Source organism: Pseudoliparis swirei, chromosome 19 (genome assembly GCF_029220125.1).
Source record: "Pseudoliparis swirei isolate HS2019 ecotype Mariana Trench chromosome 19, NWPU_hadal_v1, whole genome shotgun sequence".
In the NCBI taxonomy this organism is placed as follows: Eukaryota; Metazoa; Chordata; class Actinopteri; order Perciformes; family Liparidae; genus Pseudoliparis; species Pseudoliparis swirei.
The window spans coordinates 16,274,112-16,291,388 of record NC_079406.1 but is presented as its reverse complement, the minus strand read 5'-3'; the positions used below and the strand labels follow the sequence as shown (position 1 = coordinate 16,291,388).

Here is a 17,277-nt window from a genome sequence, read left to right as displayed (position 1 = left end):
GTGAGCTACCTTTCAGTACATGTAGTGTTAATTAGAACACATTTTAAAATACTCTTGTTACTGTTTCATTACCACAACTCCCCTTGTGTATTCATGCAATGAAGAGTCACCTGAAAGTGTGCTCCCTTCTTCCAAAATGAATAATTCAGCCCACCCCGGCCATGTAAACGTGGTGTAGCGTTAATTGCCCTCCTACCATGGTGTAGTTATGAGCCACATTGAGCAGGTCCACGCAGCCTTGGGCATCTGCAAAGGAGCGTATTCCCAGGCAGTTGGAAGGATGCAGCTGTTTCTTCAAGAAGTTACAGCAAACCTGGATGACTTGTGAAAGCTGGAGGAGGCAAGCGGCCGCCAATAAACTCTCAATGGTCTCCTCTTTCAGCTCAAGGACGCCTGCAATGTCAACCAAAACTTATTTTAATGTCACAACTGGAGCTGAAGAAGTATTGCAATCAATCATACTGGATAATCATCATTCTATAATGTTACCCTATTTTAAAATGTAAATACTGTGGATATGGATTTCCCAACGGCGCTTCTTAAAAGTGATTTGTGTTGCGGAATAAAGCAACGGCATGTTTAAGTGTTGCACAGTCAGTCAACCTGGTGATGAATTGCCTTATTGATTCATTTTAATCATGCTGCATTTCAGAAACCTCATAACTACTTACAAGAGCTAGTGAATGTTTTTACGAGCACTCACCAGTGTAGGCAAAATGAACCAGGGATCTGAGGGCCTCCGGATCGACTCCCTCCATCTTGATCTCCTCCTGCTTTGCCTCTCTCACATCGCTGGTGAACATAGCAGCAAAGTAGTCCGACACGGCACTCAGGACCAGTCTGCCATCAAGAAAACACAGTGAATTAATGCTCTTGTACCACACGTGAGTTTATACGTCCACGCAAGGTCAATATGCTCATTATTTTGAGTGTTTAGTGAATAAATCCTGAGACTGTGTCTCCTCAAATGTAGTTTTGCATCATAGGAAAAAAGAGCCTATGTTTGCATTATATTGTATCACATTGTACTATCGGTGTAATAATTTAATATGGTACTGGTTCTAACTGAATTATTTTACACCACTCTAGCTACTGTTCCCACACATTCACTATCATTCTACTTTGTTAGTGTATGATAAATTAAATTACCCCATATCATATATAGTATATACATATTATGTCGTGTTTCATTAATTTTTTCACATTGTCTCTGATTACTCTGTCCTATTAACAAATAGAAAGCCACGTTGAAACAGGCCGTCAAAGAGCTTGTGACTCCGTCTGGATGAACTAACAGAATATGCTGTCAGGCAGACGTAAACAAGCACATGCACTCGGTGAACTGCCTCTCTGCATTCACGAGATTTCATGCCATGCCATTAAGCCGAGGGCTGGATGCCCAAATATTGACACCTCCATGTATTGGATCACCGTGCTCTTTCTTCCATGTTGAAAATGTAATGTGGAAATGAGGAAGGGCAGAGGTGTAATTATATCACAGCAATGTTCATTATTTAGATGCCAACCAGTGAACATAGAGTTTGAATATCTTTTCTGGCAGCTGAATATCAGAACAATCTTCCTTTGCATTTCAACAATTATTTGATTATTCCTCAGATGGATGGCGACTGACGAAATGTATTTAATAAAGCAAACTGTGGTCTCGATCACAGCCTGAGCACTCACATCGATAATTTAATGAAGGGAATCCAGATGAGCTTCTGTATCTCTTAAATCAAACTGATGCGGGTGTAATTAATGGAATGAAGGAGGACACAATTCCCAACCTGTGAGCGGGTATCTTATGATCCCCTGCTATCAAGAGGACATCACATAGCTGCTTGTGCTGGAGGTAGGTCTCCATCTTCCGGAAAGTCTGTTCCGCATGATTTATGGCCTGGAAAAACTCATCAGAGGAGTTGGTGTTCATTCTGGACAAGGTGCTCAGAGCCAACCTGTGGATGAGAGAAGAGATGTATAGACAACATCAATAGCAGCATCTTTTCATTCGGTACATCTGAACGTTTGGCTATTGTACCAGGAGACGTTTGTCTTCTCTCAATAACCAGAGAAGGTTTCGTTGCATTAACTTTTGCCCATTTTTTGTTTTGGATATTGAAATGTGTAAGAAATAGTGAACTTTAACCAATAACTTCCCTTGATGGGGACTTAACAGAACAACAACAACATTAGACCCTTCAGGTGAAATTAACAGACATTTTATTGAGGGAAACTAATTAATGAAGCTAATTGATAGATTGTGCCCACTGTTTCTTCTCCCTGTCTCTTATCATAAGTATGAAATACTTTTTTTTTATCAAATGCTTTACGGGAACGCTTTTTCAGGGAAAGAAGCAACATATTTGTGACACAAAAGAGCTTATACGGACACATGGCACTCCTGAATCCTTTATTCCCCGCAGTGTATCTGCATCTTTCTTGCCGCTCTAAGCTGAAATTAAAACTGTTTTGGACTAAACCCGTACATAAGTCGATAACTAAGTGATGCAGTCTAATGGGACAAGCAAGCACCACAATCTGTGCAACAGCTTTCCAGACAGAATCTCTGTGTCTTTGTGTCTTTTCTTGTGTGCGGCTGCATATCTGTGTGCGAGCGTGGGTTTTCCAAAGACAGGGATTTAACAAGCGAACAAGCCTGTTTTTTGCATAATTGTGGCGAGGTTGAGTCCCTGTCCCCACAGGCTGCTAGATTACATGTTGCTGTAAAGGCACCCCAGTAATCCCTCAGACTCGTGGCAAATAATGCAGCCCTAACTATTTGGTGTCCTTCACAGAGAAAGTCCACTCGTTGACATTTAGGGTTGTTTGTTACGCTGCATAAACAGACCCAAGCCTCCTCTCAGCGGGAATTGTACTGTCAGCTCACGGTCCTGCGGCTGTGTAAAGATTGTGCTCAAGAAAAAAAAAGTTGCAGCTACTTAACTCAACACTTTATGTCACCACTCATTACCAGACATTCGTGATATGAGAGCTGCATAAACTAGTAAAGTTACGGATTTGTCAATACAAATGAACTGAAAACCCTGTAATGCTCGACAGCACACTGGCACATACCAAGATTGATATCACAGGAAGGGAGGGAGGGGTGGGGGAGGGGGAATTGTCTTATTGATTTCCTGATTAACACACTAGTGAAAAGTTTTTAGCAGAGGTGTGACTTTCTCCTTTTTGATTACCAAAACCAACAACATTTTCCTTTGGGGAATTGTTTATTTCGCCCTCTAGTCACTGCAGTATGCTATAGTCTAATCTTTATGGGGAGACTTTATGCTAAATGCGAGAGTAATTTATTGCGCTGTCACGATTATTCCCCAATGACTCTGGAGTCTTGGAGAGGAACACCAAACAAGACTGAATAAGCAATAGGGCCGTAAAACTGAGATGCATTGCCTTTGTATTGGCTCCAAGGCATGCTGTAAGGATTTTTCATGCCTACCAATCTCCCCGACACTAATTGCTTTGGTATCACATTCTAGGGAGCAGTAAATTTCTCTGTGGGGTATATTTCGCTTATAGTAGAGGGTTGGATCGTCAGAAGTATAGTCCAATTTTATTGAGGCACTAAAGCCCCCAGAACACCTTGCTCCAGAGAAACTGCTGTCGGGACATTGCTGTACATTGCATATTACTAAGCGATTTAATAAGATTCACAGACTCTAACAGGCTTTATATTTATTTGTTGGCTCTTCAAACTATTTCATATTTGCATTCCTACAACAATGAGAAGGTAAAATGAAAGAATACAATCCACCTTAACGTACAGTACACATGATGTTTACTTCAGTGAGCAAAGTGAAAGAGTGATTTGCTCCTCACACCTTCCCAAAGATATCACAACACAACATTGCTAACAAGCTCTTCAGGGGAAGCAGAAACTGTCTGGTTTCCAAGTCTGTTTTAGATAGATAGATGGATAGATAGATATATACTTTGTTAATTGTTAAGGAAATTGGAAATTTCAGTAGCAGCACAACACACAAAAAAAAAAATAAAAAAAAAACACAAATATATATAGGGTGGGTGGATCTGGAAAGAGAAGAACTGTAGAGCCTAGCAGCCGCCGGGCAGTTCTCTCCTGTCTCTCTCCTTGTGGCAGCAGAGGAGCGGAGGACGTCTGGAGAAAGTACCTGTCCCCTCCTGTAGGAGGTGGGGAGGAGGGGGGTCCGGGTTGTCCAATATGGGAGTTTTCTTTCTTCAACTCCTCCACCCACCACCTCCAGGTGTGCCCAGCTGGCAGCCGATGATGGAGCCAGCCTTCCTAACCAGTTTGTTAAGACGGCAGCGCTATGGAATCTCCATATGCTATATTTTGAGCACAAGACACTCATTGACAATAATAATGAAGTGTTATTTAGAGCATTAACATGTCATGTTTATTATCCCTTCCATCCACTATAATCAGTCTGACTTGTCACTGCGATGAAACTGCCTCCCTACGTGAATGGTCGGATGATTCAAGATGTGCTTTCGTCAGCCAGGATTAGCCCCTCGCGATAAACGTTATGAGTCAGACATGTTGCTGAGAATCTCAGTCTTATTCCAACTAGTGTCAACTCATCCCTCTCCAAATGTGAAAGTCGTGCCTGCCTGGGCCAAATGGGAAATGTCTCTCTCGAAATGGATTATAACAGCCATTTGCCCCAGAAGGCTGCTGAGTAGCTTGAGTTGGGTTGAGAATCCAACAACTCCTCCACAGCCTCGTGCAGCATGTGCCAAGTCTATATATTCCATGAGATCTTTATGCCGCTGTGCTTTCACAGTTGGTATTGCTGTCATTCCGCTTTGTGTCGAGAGAAATATACACACTGACTGTGATAACTTGATCCCAGCAGTGAGGCTGGGATGATAACTCTGTGCAGAAATAGATGTTCCTCTCTGCTCTTTACTCTCAGCGAGGCTTTGCAGCAGACAATCTTCTACTGATACCATTGTTAAACCGGACATTCTTAATGTTGCTAATGATGGATGAAATGGAGCCGCATACCGGAACCATATCTTTTGAAATCTGCTCTGAATGTGTCCAGCGGGTTCTCTATGTTAGAGAGTGCAGTGGAAAATTGCCACATGCAGAAATGAAAAATCGCTTCCTTATAGCTTTTCCAAAACCGTGCACCTTGTAAAGAAGAAGTGATGGTGTAAAAGTCATGTCAGCAGAATGTCTACGAACAGCTAATGAACATCTCAGGTGGCATACTAATACCTGTTTTGAATATTAAGAAACTGCATCTAGAGGAGAATACATGCACAGGGAAAAAAAACACAGTTAAAATATCTATTTGTTTAATAATGAAAATCTCCATAAATCACTTGCGCACTTAAGTGAAATATCTGCCCGGAGCCAGTGAGGAATAATTTGCTATGATTTGTGCAAAATGCCAATTCGATTTTTCCTGTTATTAATCACAGCACATTCATACTAATTCTGCCTTGGAAATGTTAGGTACATTTGAACGGTATTGACATGGTATATCTTAATTCCATATTGCGATTTTGCTCTTTGTCCATAGATTAACTGTGATTACAATGCTGAGTTTGTGTGTGTGTGCGGGGGGGGGGGGTTAATGGCACCCTGTACGTGAAAAAAAAAATTACATTTACAAAAAAAAATTGTTTATTTAATAAGGGACAGTGCACATTGATAAAAACATTGCAGTAAATGTGCCAGAGTTAGCCAAGAGGCTATTTTTCATCTGTAGATGTGCAGATCTTAGCAGAACGCTTGTCACTGCCTTGCTGGTGGCAGGTTAGCACTCGCAGAGTGTATGACACTGTCATCCTTTTTGGATTGCCCGTAATTTATCAGCATCTAATTTTACTGGGTAAACAAATGAAGCCACATAATGAAAGCAGTGGGTCCTGGGTTGTAGATGGTCTACTGTGTAAAATAGATTTGTATAGATTTGTCTTTAGATCCTTTGTGCATTTGCAATTTAGCTTGGTGGGCTTGGACCTTTAGACTCTAACCTATAACATAAAATATGTATGTCAATTGGTGATAACCTAAAACAGGGCGAATTAGTTAAATTATTTTAGTTAATTTTTTATGTCAGCTTGATTACAGTTGTCCATGACTTATTCTTCAATGCAAATTACAGAATGCCTCAGAAACTATTGAAGGAAGTCATGGCCCCTACTAATAGTGTCCATGTAAAATTCATAGAAAGCTGTGTCAGGGATTATTTCCTTTTAATTAGGTCCATTTGGGGGGAAATGACTGATCCGCAATTGAACAGAAATGAGGAATGTGTCCAGTGTATAATGCTGCTGTATCTCGGTTCACTGCCTCCTGCCAAAGCATAAGGAGAGGCTACGGAAAGCTCTGGCTGGATGTTTAGCTTCCATCAGAGGTGGCCTTGTTGTGGACAGAATGCTGATTTAGCGAAGTTGAAGAATGCTCACAATCAATCATTTAAGAAATACGAATTATTTTACACCTCTGAGGATGTTATTTTGAGATTATAACAGATACTGTATTTTGCAATTTACAGGCCTCCGCTAGATGTCACAACCAGACCAAGACACGATAGGCCTCGCGGTGTTATGAGACATCCAGCAAATATCTGAATTACTGCTGTTGACAGGGTGGGAGGTGGTGGTATTTCTTCTCCAAGGCAGTTGAGAGGGAATTGAGATATCATTCAAACTAACAGCCCGCTGACTCAAGCCTCTGTTAGTGTTCATGTGGGAGAGGTCAGGGTTTCCATTCCATTCAGGTTAATGCCCGTCATATATTCTCTGCCAATGATGGGGAGAGGTAATTTGGATGAGAGTCATGAGGACACAACAAATACATAGTATACAGATGGCAATAGAGCGTTAGGAGCAAAGGTGGAAAACAACTTATTTTACTACGTTTGATTTCACAACTCTAATGAGAATAATTATACCGGCATAGTCCACAACATAAATGTGTCACCGATTTTTTACTTATCTCCAGTAGCCTATGGCATCCAGGCAGATTTGTAGAATGTGCTACAAAACCTAATTAGCTACATTAAATCGCAAAAGAAAATTGTTTCATTAGCTCGATGTTAATGTTTCCAAGAACATTCACGCCACATAATTACTTGTGAACCAATGTGAACATTTTGATTTATCTTGAACCATTTTTTCATTTAACATAATTGTTTTAAGTCAAGCAGAATCCTAAATATATGCACAGATTGAGTATTGCAACCACAAGTCAGGAGTAGCTGTTTTCATTGACTTAGTTTACGACTACAGAACAACGATTTAAACTTTTGTATTTTTCACAGCCAGCACAACTAATTTCTTCATTCAGAATGAGGGATTGTGACAAATTGTGTGTCAAGGATTTATGATGTGAGACATAATTGGTCCACCCAGCTGGTGGAGTAAATGAATGTGCAATCTCAGTGACATCCACATCTGCATAGCCACCAAAGAGCGTGCAAGCCATGATGTGTCACGCTGTCACTGGTCCGTTATCTAACTAGGAACTAATCCTTCACAGATATCGAGTGACTACATTTTCATTATCAAAAACGTGATTATAAAAGTGACACTATGCCACAGACAAGCCAAACTAATTTTTGCAGACTTGCTATTAAAGCCGCTGCAGCGAGAAGAGGTGAAGACATTGAGATACATTTATTTTTATAAAATGAAGAAGTGTCAATATTCTTGAAGATATACTGTTATTTAGAAGAATGGGTGATTTAATGTCTTTGTACGTTGTTAATGGTTTGGGTTGAAAAATAAATCACTATAACCAAGTACAGCTGAACTAAAGATATCATTTATGATCCACCAGAGCGAGACCATTTAATATTTAAGTATCATTGTCAAAATATAATGGGTATAAGTTTACATGGCCAACAGGAAGTCAAGATCTTTCTTGAGAGTTGGAGAGTTACATATTTTAACTGGGAGGCACATCTTTTATGCATGTACTTTTCACATACAGGGACCCCAAAACATGAACATCTGCCAATTATACCAACACGAAGAGCAGAACGTTGAGCTGAATCCAAAACTGGATCTTAACTCAGAATAATTCATGTTCTGTTCAGGGAACTCGACAGTCCACTGCCCGTGGGAGTCATTACATCCACATTGACACATTTTTGGCTGTATTTAGAATGACCTGTCTCGTCACAGTGAGCTTTATAAAACAAAGGGACAGGTCCACTTCCATTGTTCATTTCATCACCAGGTGCATGGAACAAAAGCACCCTGGAATGCTTAAGAACCAATCACCTTAGAATGACACAGACAAGATAAAAGGGAGACTTGGTCTTTTCATCCTTCATGTGAGGTGCTTTTAGTGTTCTGCCAGACAGCATACACACACACAGACACAGACACACAGACACACACATACACACACACACACACACACACACACACACATGCACACATATCTCTAACCTGTAGCATTACAAGGAAGATGGGGGATAAACCAACCAGGTGGTGGGATTTATAGCAAGAAAAACATATATGACCCCAAGAGTTTGGCATCAGGGTTTTTGAAAAGATGTATGTGGAAAATAAATTGAATAGCATGTGCTAGCCTCTAGCTATGATAGCTTTTGGCTTAGAAAGTGGTTGTCGTGGCAGTCTAGAATAGATCATTCATGTGATTGCACTGCTTCTTCCTCTTTTTATAGGACTAGTATGATGTAATGGCACTTTCCCGCAGTCAACTTTAAACTCTATTGAAGAATGTAATAGTGTAATGTGTAAAAACTAAATACTCTGGAGGAATCAGGCAAAGTCATACAATGCATGTAATCTGGAATACAACACATACAAGGCAGCAGAGAAAGCCGTGGCTTTTGGTCCAATGAATAATTGAAAGGATGCTTTATTGGTTTATCCTGCCTAACATGCTGTGGACAAGGAGAGTTTCATCCTCAGGTGAGCCAGGGTGCCGATCCACAGTAAACTGGAAAATGATATCTGTGTAGATGATTTCATTTAAGCCTAATAGAGGATCCGGAAGTGCAGATATTTAACTTAAAAGACTGTAGATAAATGCTTTATATACGTACGTTGAAAACTAAATTTGAGTATAGCTTTTTTTCCTGATTACAACAAAACAGTCTACTTTTTGAACCTGAGATGTTGCCTGAGCCGTCAGACTTTCTCAATTAGATTCATTTGATCAAGAAGCTTTACTTTCACTCTGAAATATAAGGGGAACCATGTCATCCCGAAACAGGATCCCATAGTCTGGTTTCCGCTAACTGAGCATGCAAGGCAAGGCGACTGTTGCGGCACCACATATTAAATCGATGTTTCCTAACAATGTCTCCTAACAGTCATACCTCTCTCCTGCCTCCATCTCTGCAGGTTCCACTGTGCTGTTCTTTACATCTTCCTGGCCAGTAATGGCGTCCTCTTTCCTTGGGGTCCTGGGCGAGGAGCTGCTCTTTGAAGATTCCTGGTTGACCTGGAGACCCTGAATGGTGTTCTGCAGATGGTGCCATGATTGTTGACCTGCTCTCACATAAACAGGTGTGGGCCCTGGCGTCGGAGCCAAGATGCTGTGGACCGGGCTGTTAGTCTTCCGTAGTCCTCCAACACCTCTTTCCCGTGAGAGACTCTTCAGCCGGCCCTGGACAGCTATTCCTCTGTGATCCAGGCCATCCTGCTGGATGTAGCCTCCCACTCCGCCACCACCACCTCCTCCACTGCCGGCCGAACCTTGGGATGAATGGCTGAACCAGCGCCAGCGGAGCCTGAGGATCTGCTTTACGTCAAATTCCTTCTTCCCCGACACAGACATCCTCCTCTGGGTTGGAGACGAAGGCAGTGGTACGTTGAGACCCCAAAAACATGGAGAGCAGAGACGAGGAGCGTCTGGATTTCAGTCCTCACTTACTATAATGTGCCTCTTCTCTTCCGTTATTGTCTCACTACTATCATGTCCACCCCCTCCTCCTTCTGATTCTCCTCCGTTGTTCTTTTAGAGGAGATGGAAAGCAGTCCTCCGCAGCTTTTGTTCCTGTGCCTGGGATTACTACCCTCCCTCCAACTCTCCCTCTCTGTCTCTCCCTCTCTCTCTTTCTCTCTCTCTCACTCAGTCTCTCTCTTTCCCTCCTGTGCTGCTGTTTCTGTTTGGTGCTGCTGCTGCTGCTGTGCCGCTGGAGCTGAGTTAATGCACATGCATGATCCACACTCCCTCCCCTTCGTCTCCCCTGTTTTTCGCTTTATCTCTCTCTCCTTCTCTGCTTGTCTCTCCTCTGCACACAGACACACACACACACACACACACACACACACACACGGACAGACATATATGCACATGAAATAAAATAAGAAAATCTCCCAAGCCCTGCCCAGTCCCCTCTGCTGCTGTTCAGTGTGGCCCTGTATGTGTTAGTGTGTGTTTGTGTGATATAAGAGGGCTCCAAGGGGGAGGGAGGTATCATTGAGGCAGGATGATGAGGTCACACCTTATGAAAGTAAATTTCTGCTTGCTAAAGGAGGGAAAGAGGAAGACTTACAACACTATCAGGACTATATCTGTAGTAGGAGCTAATCCATGAATGTGTGAAGATACACATGCAGGGTCATATATAAACAGAAGAGCAGGATTCATTCATAACAGTCTCATAAATAACCAAAAAGCATCAACACGGACTCTTCAGGACAAGTAAAATGTATATCAAACAAACACACGTCTGAGCAGGCTGCTATTCTCACAACAAACAGAATCCAATGAGGGACTGTCTCAGTGTCCGTAGCCATGCAGGAAAGATATTCTCCTTCAGTCGCTGTCTTGAAAACCCCCTGCGATTACAAGTGGAAAACTACATACTGATGAACCCTCAAGGTCAGTAAGATGCCTCTTCCACAGTCAGGGCTTTAGAAAACAGTCCTTCATATTTTTAACTTGATCCTGCCTGTGCATAAGGATCATACTGCACCAGGTAATTGAGATACCACATCTTAACTCATACTTCAAAGGCAAAGGGACAGTAGAACAGTGCACGAGGTAATTTCAAGGTGCTGATCAATGCTGACGGTATCACCAGCATAAGAAAAGAGCATGATGGTGTGCTGCAGGGTAGTGATTCTCAACGACCGGGTCGCAACCCATAGTGGAGGTTACTGGGCTGCAAATATGTTATCTGACTAGAGCTGATCAGACCCCGTTTAATGAGCAGAATGATTTATGAAGGGGGGCATTTTCTATTGAAATTGGAGATGCACCAATATCAATATCAATATCAATATATATATATATATGTGTATATATATATACGTATATATATATATATATACAGTATATATATATATGTATACATATATATATATTCAGTATATATATGTATATACAGGACTGTCTCAGAAAATTAGAATATTGTGATAAAGTTCTTTATTTTCTGTAATGCAATTAAAAAAACAAAAATGTCATGCATTCTGGATTCATTACAAATCAACTGAAATATTGCAAGCCTTTTATTCTTTTAATATTGCTGATTATGGCTTACAGTTTAAGAAAACTCTAAAATCCTATCTCATAAAATTTTAATATTTCCTCAGACCAAGTTAAAAAAAAGATTTATAACAGCTGAGTGTTTGTCAAGGCTCAGGAAACCCTTGCAGGTGTTTCGAGTTAATTAGACAATTCAAGTGATTTGTTTAATACCCTACTAGTATACTTTTTCATGATATTCTAATATTTAGAGATAGGATATTTGAGTTTTCTTAAGCTGTAAGCCATAATCAGCAATATTAAAAGAATAAAAGGCTTGCAATATTTCAGTTGATTTGTAATGAATCCAGAATGCATGACATTTTTGTTTTTTGAATTGCATTACAGAAAATAAAGAACTTCATCACAATATTCTAATTTTCTGAGACAGTCCTGTATATACATACATATAGATGCATATATATATATATGCATATATATATATATATATATACATATATATATATATCGGTTTCGATATTGGATATTGATTCAACTAGCTAGATCGGGTATCAAGAACAATAGGCCCATCTCGGATTAGATACCATTATTGTAATAGATAACGATTCAGCACATTCATATCTATGTATTTATTTATTTTGTTTCAGAGAGTTATGATTGATGATATCATTTGGCCTGATTCTGTATTACACATAAAATAATGATCCCAGTCACCTCTACACGGTGAGGCATGCAGCTTATAAATTGAACACTATTATCAATCGGTACTCGGTATCAGCAGCATCGGTGCGTCTCTTCTCGGGGTGAGAGGTTGAGTATAATGTGATGCCTCCAGTGCACACATACAGATAATAGACATTATGGGGAAGTAAAGGACATATTGTGTCTGATACATTTGCATATTCATAGAGTGGATACGTTTGGTAATTTTTTATTACAAACAATCCTATCCACCCACTACTATTTGCCTGATACTGCATAACATTCGCACATGATTTCTGAATTTCTACATTGGAATAACTAAAATAATGTTAATATTCTGCTCCTGACCTCCCAATTGACACTATGTGTACACGTTTTTTAAACTGCAAGCTTACAAACTGATATAACAGATTTGCAGTGAACTTTTAATCCGATGAAATAAATATAAATGAAACGCAGCATGGTTTTTCTGTACTTGTTTCCTGATTCTCACAAAGAGCCACAGTATATTCAAACTGCTGGATTTCAATATTCTACAACCTCTCATCCGTCTCCGTAAACCTCCCACTGCAGGTTTAGAAGAGTGGCGCAACCATCTAATCTGTCTACCTAAACCTTATGCCTGTGGTATTTGATGCAGACATGCGTTGATCTGATTTATAATATTTTTTGACATATTTTGCCTCCATACTCTGATTTATCAGTAACAACACGTCGTTCCTACTAAAATGTGTTAGGAAAATCGCTCTCACTTTAACGCTAGTAATCTTGAGATAATAGTAAGAGTACCGGTAAGCTATATTTAAAACATGTATCAAAGCCAAAAACCCATCCCAGTGTTGCCATCTTATTTCCAATGAAAGCGGCTCACAGCACTTGCTCCAAAAGTTGCTGAGTCTAGCAGACAGTTTCCAAAGTCAGCAACACTTGACAGCCTGTCCCTTCAGTCATTCCGCCAAAGCCACTCCCTCAAAAGTCCCCTTCTTACTCAGAAGGCGGCACAGGTTGTGGTCCAGGCACTGGTCATTTTACGCCTGGACTACTGTAACTCCCTCCTGGCAGGTCTACCTGCTGAGGCCATCCGGCCGCTGCAGCTCATCCAGAACGCAGCAGCTCAACTGGTCTTCAGCCTCCCTAATTCCACTCTAACAACTCCGTTACTGGTGGCTGCCCAAATCTGCGTCAAAACATTGGTACTTGCGTATCATCCTGGCTCATTAGTGGTGGAACGAGCTCCCTACTGACATCAGGACAGCAGGAAGTCTCTACATCTTCCACCGGAAACTAAAAACACATCTTTTCCGACTATACCTTGAATAAAAACAATTAGCACTTCAGTGGCACTTGAATGGCACATTACATTACATGTCATTTGTCTGACGCATTTATCCAAAGCGACTTACAGTACTGTTACATTCATTCACTGTAGACGCAGCTACAGGGAGCAACTCAGGGTTAAGTGTCTTGCTCAAGGACACATCGACTAGGGCGGGGATTGAACCTCCAACCCCCTGATTGAAAGATGGACCTGCTACCCACTCACCCATAGTCACTTACTTATGGTGTTACTTATGGTATTATTATGGTATTTATTATGTATCACTCATGGTATTACTTATGGTATTACTTATGGTATTACTTATGGTATCACTTATACTTATGGTATTACTTATGGTATTATTATGGTATTTATTATGGTCTTACTTATGGTCTTACTTATGGTATTATTATGGTATTTATTATGGTATTACTCATGGTCTTACTTATGGTCTTACTTATGATATTACTTATGGTATTACTTATGGTATTACTTATGGTAGTTTTGTAGTTTGGCTTTCTTGAAGAAATGTTACTGTCTTGATTCTTGTTTTTCTGAGTTTGTACTCATGGTTGATGCACTTGAAGTCGCTTTGGTTAAAAGCGTCTACTAAATGACATGTAATGTAATGAAATTATGAATGTAAACATATAACAAACATAAGTATGTACAGCTGTCAAGATAGCAGCTTATAAAAGATTATGTTAATGTGCAATGAGTGCATGCATAGATGATAAGATATATACTTTATTAATCCCCAAGGGGAAATTAGTTCTCTGCATTTAACCCATCCTTAGTTATTAAGGCGCAGTGGGCTGCAGTGATGCGCCCGGGAAGCAACTGGGGGTTCAGTGCCTTGCTCAAGGACACTTCGACTTGCTACTAATGGGGAGAGCGGGGATCGAACCCACAACCTTGGGGTTGCAGGACGGCCCCCTTACCCCACTGAGCTACAGCCGCCCCATGGCAGGTTGGGAGGCAGGCAGGTAGACGATCTATACATTCCCAGGACCCTGAACTGTGACCTGCGACGGCCACAGATACCGGATCTTTTTTTTTCTTTTTCTGCTAAGGCATTTAATTCATTGATTCATCTGGATGTAATAATAATTCAAACAAAAGATTGACAAGCAAGTATTCTTCAAATATAGCAAACAACAACAACGATTATGAAACAAGGATTTCAAGTCAATGTATTATTCAAATAAACTCTGTGGTAGAAACTACAGGAGGGCAAATGAGAGCATGTAGTTTGTGGATCATTCTTTGTTTGTATCGAAGTGTTTATGCTAATGATACAATACGAGTGGATGAGCTTTAAACATTATTTTTACAGTCACAAGGCAAAGCACTGAATTAGTTGCTTTCTTTGCATATTAAAATATCTTACATTACATTGATTTGGAGCCCAAAAGAATCAGCATGAAACAACCTGCTTAGGGTTCTGATAACTGACGGGGTTTCCTTCGATGCTTTGCGGTTGTGTATCTACCAGATCAATGGTTCAGCTGTTGTGGTTTCTTTTGTCTGTTAGGGAGGCCTTCGTGGTTTGCTGTGCCTCAGACCTTTGCCTTTTGACATTTGCTGTTTCACGACAGAGATAGTAATCATCTATAATGGCATCTCTTATTACTGGCTTCCATTAATTAATAGTAAAACAGCAATACCTTTGGATGTACCGAAATGTATTGATCACAGGTTTGACTACACGAAGTGAAGCTGTAATCACTTTCACTAAGTGTCAAAATGAACATGCAATATATTATCTACATTATCTAACCTCCCTCCGCTCTTCTACAACCAGAATGAGACGTTCTTTTATTATTACAGGCATAAACATGTAAATAATATGGATTTTGTTGTTATCCCTATCAACCACTAGTAGGCTAATGTGATGGCACAGTCATTAATCACTAAGAAGCATCATCACCTGTGGGTGGCATTATCTGTAGATGTAAATTGATAAAAGACAGATTTTGTTTTTATTATCGTAAATAAGATCTCCTTGTGTCTCTTACATTTTGGTTTAAGAGGGACTTTTTAAACATTTTAAATCAAACATGATCTGAATAAAGCTGCGTATCTGCTGTATTATAATAAACAAATAAAAAAATAATGAAAGGAAACAAAAAGGGTCATATTTAGGGTGAAATTCTAATGTCTTTGAAAACACTGAATTAAACCATTTTATCCAAAATTGTATTAACTTGATTGCATTATCTACCTACTTAATACATAAAACTCTAAAATCCTATCTCATAAAATTTTAATATTTCCTCAGACCAAGTAAAAAAAGATTTATAACATATATGCATCATCAGTATACTGTTGCTCAGAATACATAGTGTGTTTTCAAGACTCTATGAAGCATAACAATAAAATCCTGTTAGAGTGAGATATGATCTAATGTATTGTTACAAGCCATCACACTGTAACCTTTTATATTCTTACAGAAGTCAAGGACACCATCTGGCTGCACTCAGCATGACACATGAGATGTCAGATGTCAGACTGGTGTGGTAAACCACATTATTATTCAACATCTGCCTGCCTCGTGCACATACCTAGATACGCTCTGCTTGCACTCGCAATCAAGCTATCAAGCTGTAAGTTTAATTTCTTTTAAATCAATAAATATCCAAGAACCATGTCAGGAAAACTACACCATCCATGCTTTGCTCAGAAATGCATGGACATAGTGTTCTATCTAATTGCAGAGAGGCATTATATGCATATATACAGTGTGTGTCTCTGTTTTACACTGTATTCACAAGATTATACTGTGGAGTATGTGGGATACAATCATGAATGAAACCCCTCCTATCCTAGCACTAGCATTAATATCAACGAAATGCTTCTTGGAAAGATTAAAGAAGGGCCTCACATCAGTAAAATCCCATGCAGTGTTGGGCTGTGATATTTTCAATACAATAGACGAGTGCCCATATTCATGAGACTAACATTAGGTAAAAGCTCAGCAAGAATGGTGTTCACACACAGTAAAACATGCTGACCGGCACTAACAGCGTGTTCAAGTAATTCATACAAACACGAATAGTATCATGTGCTCATAATATGCTCATTAGCTTACAGAAATGAGATTCAGCCATTCACTCAGGATGGAGGTCAGGGGGACATGTTGACATATATTGTATTTATTATGTTTAATGTTCTGAACTGGCAAGGTTACTGTACCTCCTGAATCTATAGCACCGACAGTGTTGGACACATCTGATTGTTACCATGGACATAGCATAACCAGAAAATACAGTTTTTTAAAAATGTGCAGGAATTTATACTACTGGTTAAAGTAAAATCTTTTTTATGTCAAATCAAAGCATCAGTCAGTTATAACCATGTTTCTTACCTGAGATATTTTAATTGTTTCTCCCCAGCAGCTTCAGCATTTCTCTTCTGAAATGGATGTCCAATGGAGGGAAACTGCGTGTTATTCAATAACTTACACAGAGAAACTGTGCTGGGCTGTCGAATGTTTTCTTCTCCTGTGTCCCTCTTTCAGTACAAACATGTTTGCCTCTCCAGAAAGGAAGGGTGAACTTTCCTCTTTTGAAGGAAACTCTGGATAAGTCTCTTCCTCTGCACTGAAACAACAACTGCATTCAAGCAACCAGGGGCACTGGGGTCACATCCGGTGTTGGAGGGAAAACACTGCTTTCACAAAGCCTTGCACTAAACGTTTCTTCAACACATTATAATACATTTAATGTGACAAAGAGTCTGATAATATATAGTACAGAATAAAATCATCCAACAAATATCTTGTATAAGTGGTGGTATGTTGGCATATCTAACATTTAATCATGATCAG

At 40.0% G+C, this 17,277-nt stretch overlaps 1 protein-coding gene across 3 annotated transcripts in view; it reads right to left on the bottom strand.

Moving 5' to 3' along the window:
* Nucleotides 1–16,931, bottom strand: part of klhl4 (kelch-like family member 4) — a 34,082-nt gene extending 17,151 nt beyond the window's left edge. Inside the window, exons 1-5 of one of the 3 annotated variants that reach the window (XM_056439252.1) lie at nt 16,816–16,931; nt 5,222–5,247; nt 1,788–1,955; nt 704–840; nt 197–393 (exon numbers count right to left, since the gene is read on the bottom strand). In XM_056439252.1, coding sequence (XP_056295227.1) covers nt 197–393; nt 704–840; nt 1,788–1,955; nt 5,222–5,247 — 528 coding nt within the window. In that variant the 5' untranslated portion in view covers nt 16,816–16,931. Of the gene's footprint in view, nt 1–196; nt 394–703; nt 841–1,787; nt 1,956–5,221; nt 5,248–9,311; nt 9,788–16,815 lie in introns of those variants that run through there. The other 2 variants (XM_056439253.1, XM_056439251.1) reach the window with 2 other exon arrangements.
* Nucleotides 16,932–17,277: the final 346 nt, after the last annotated feature.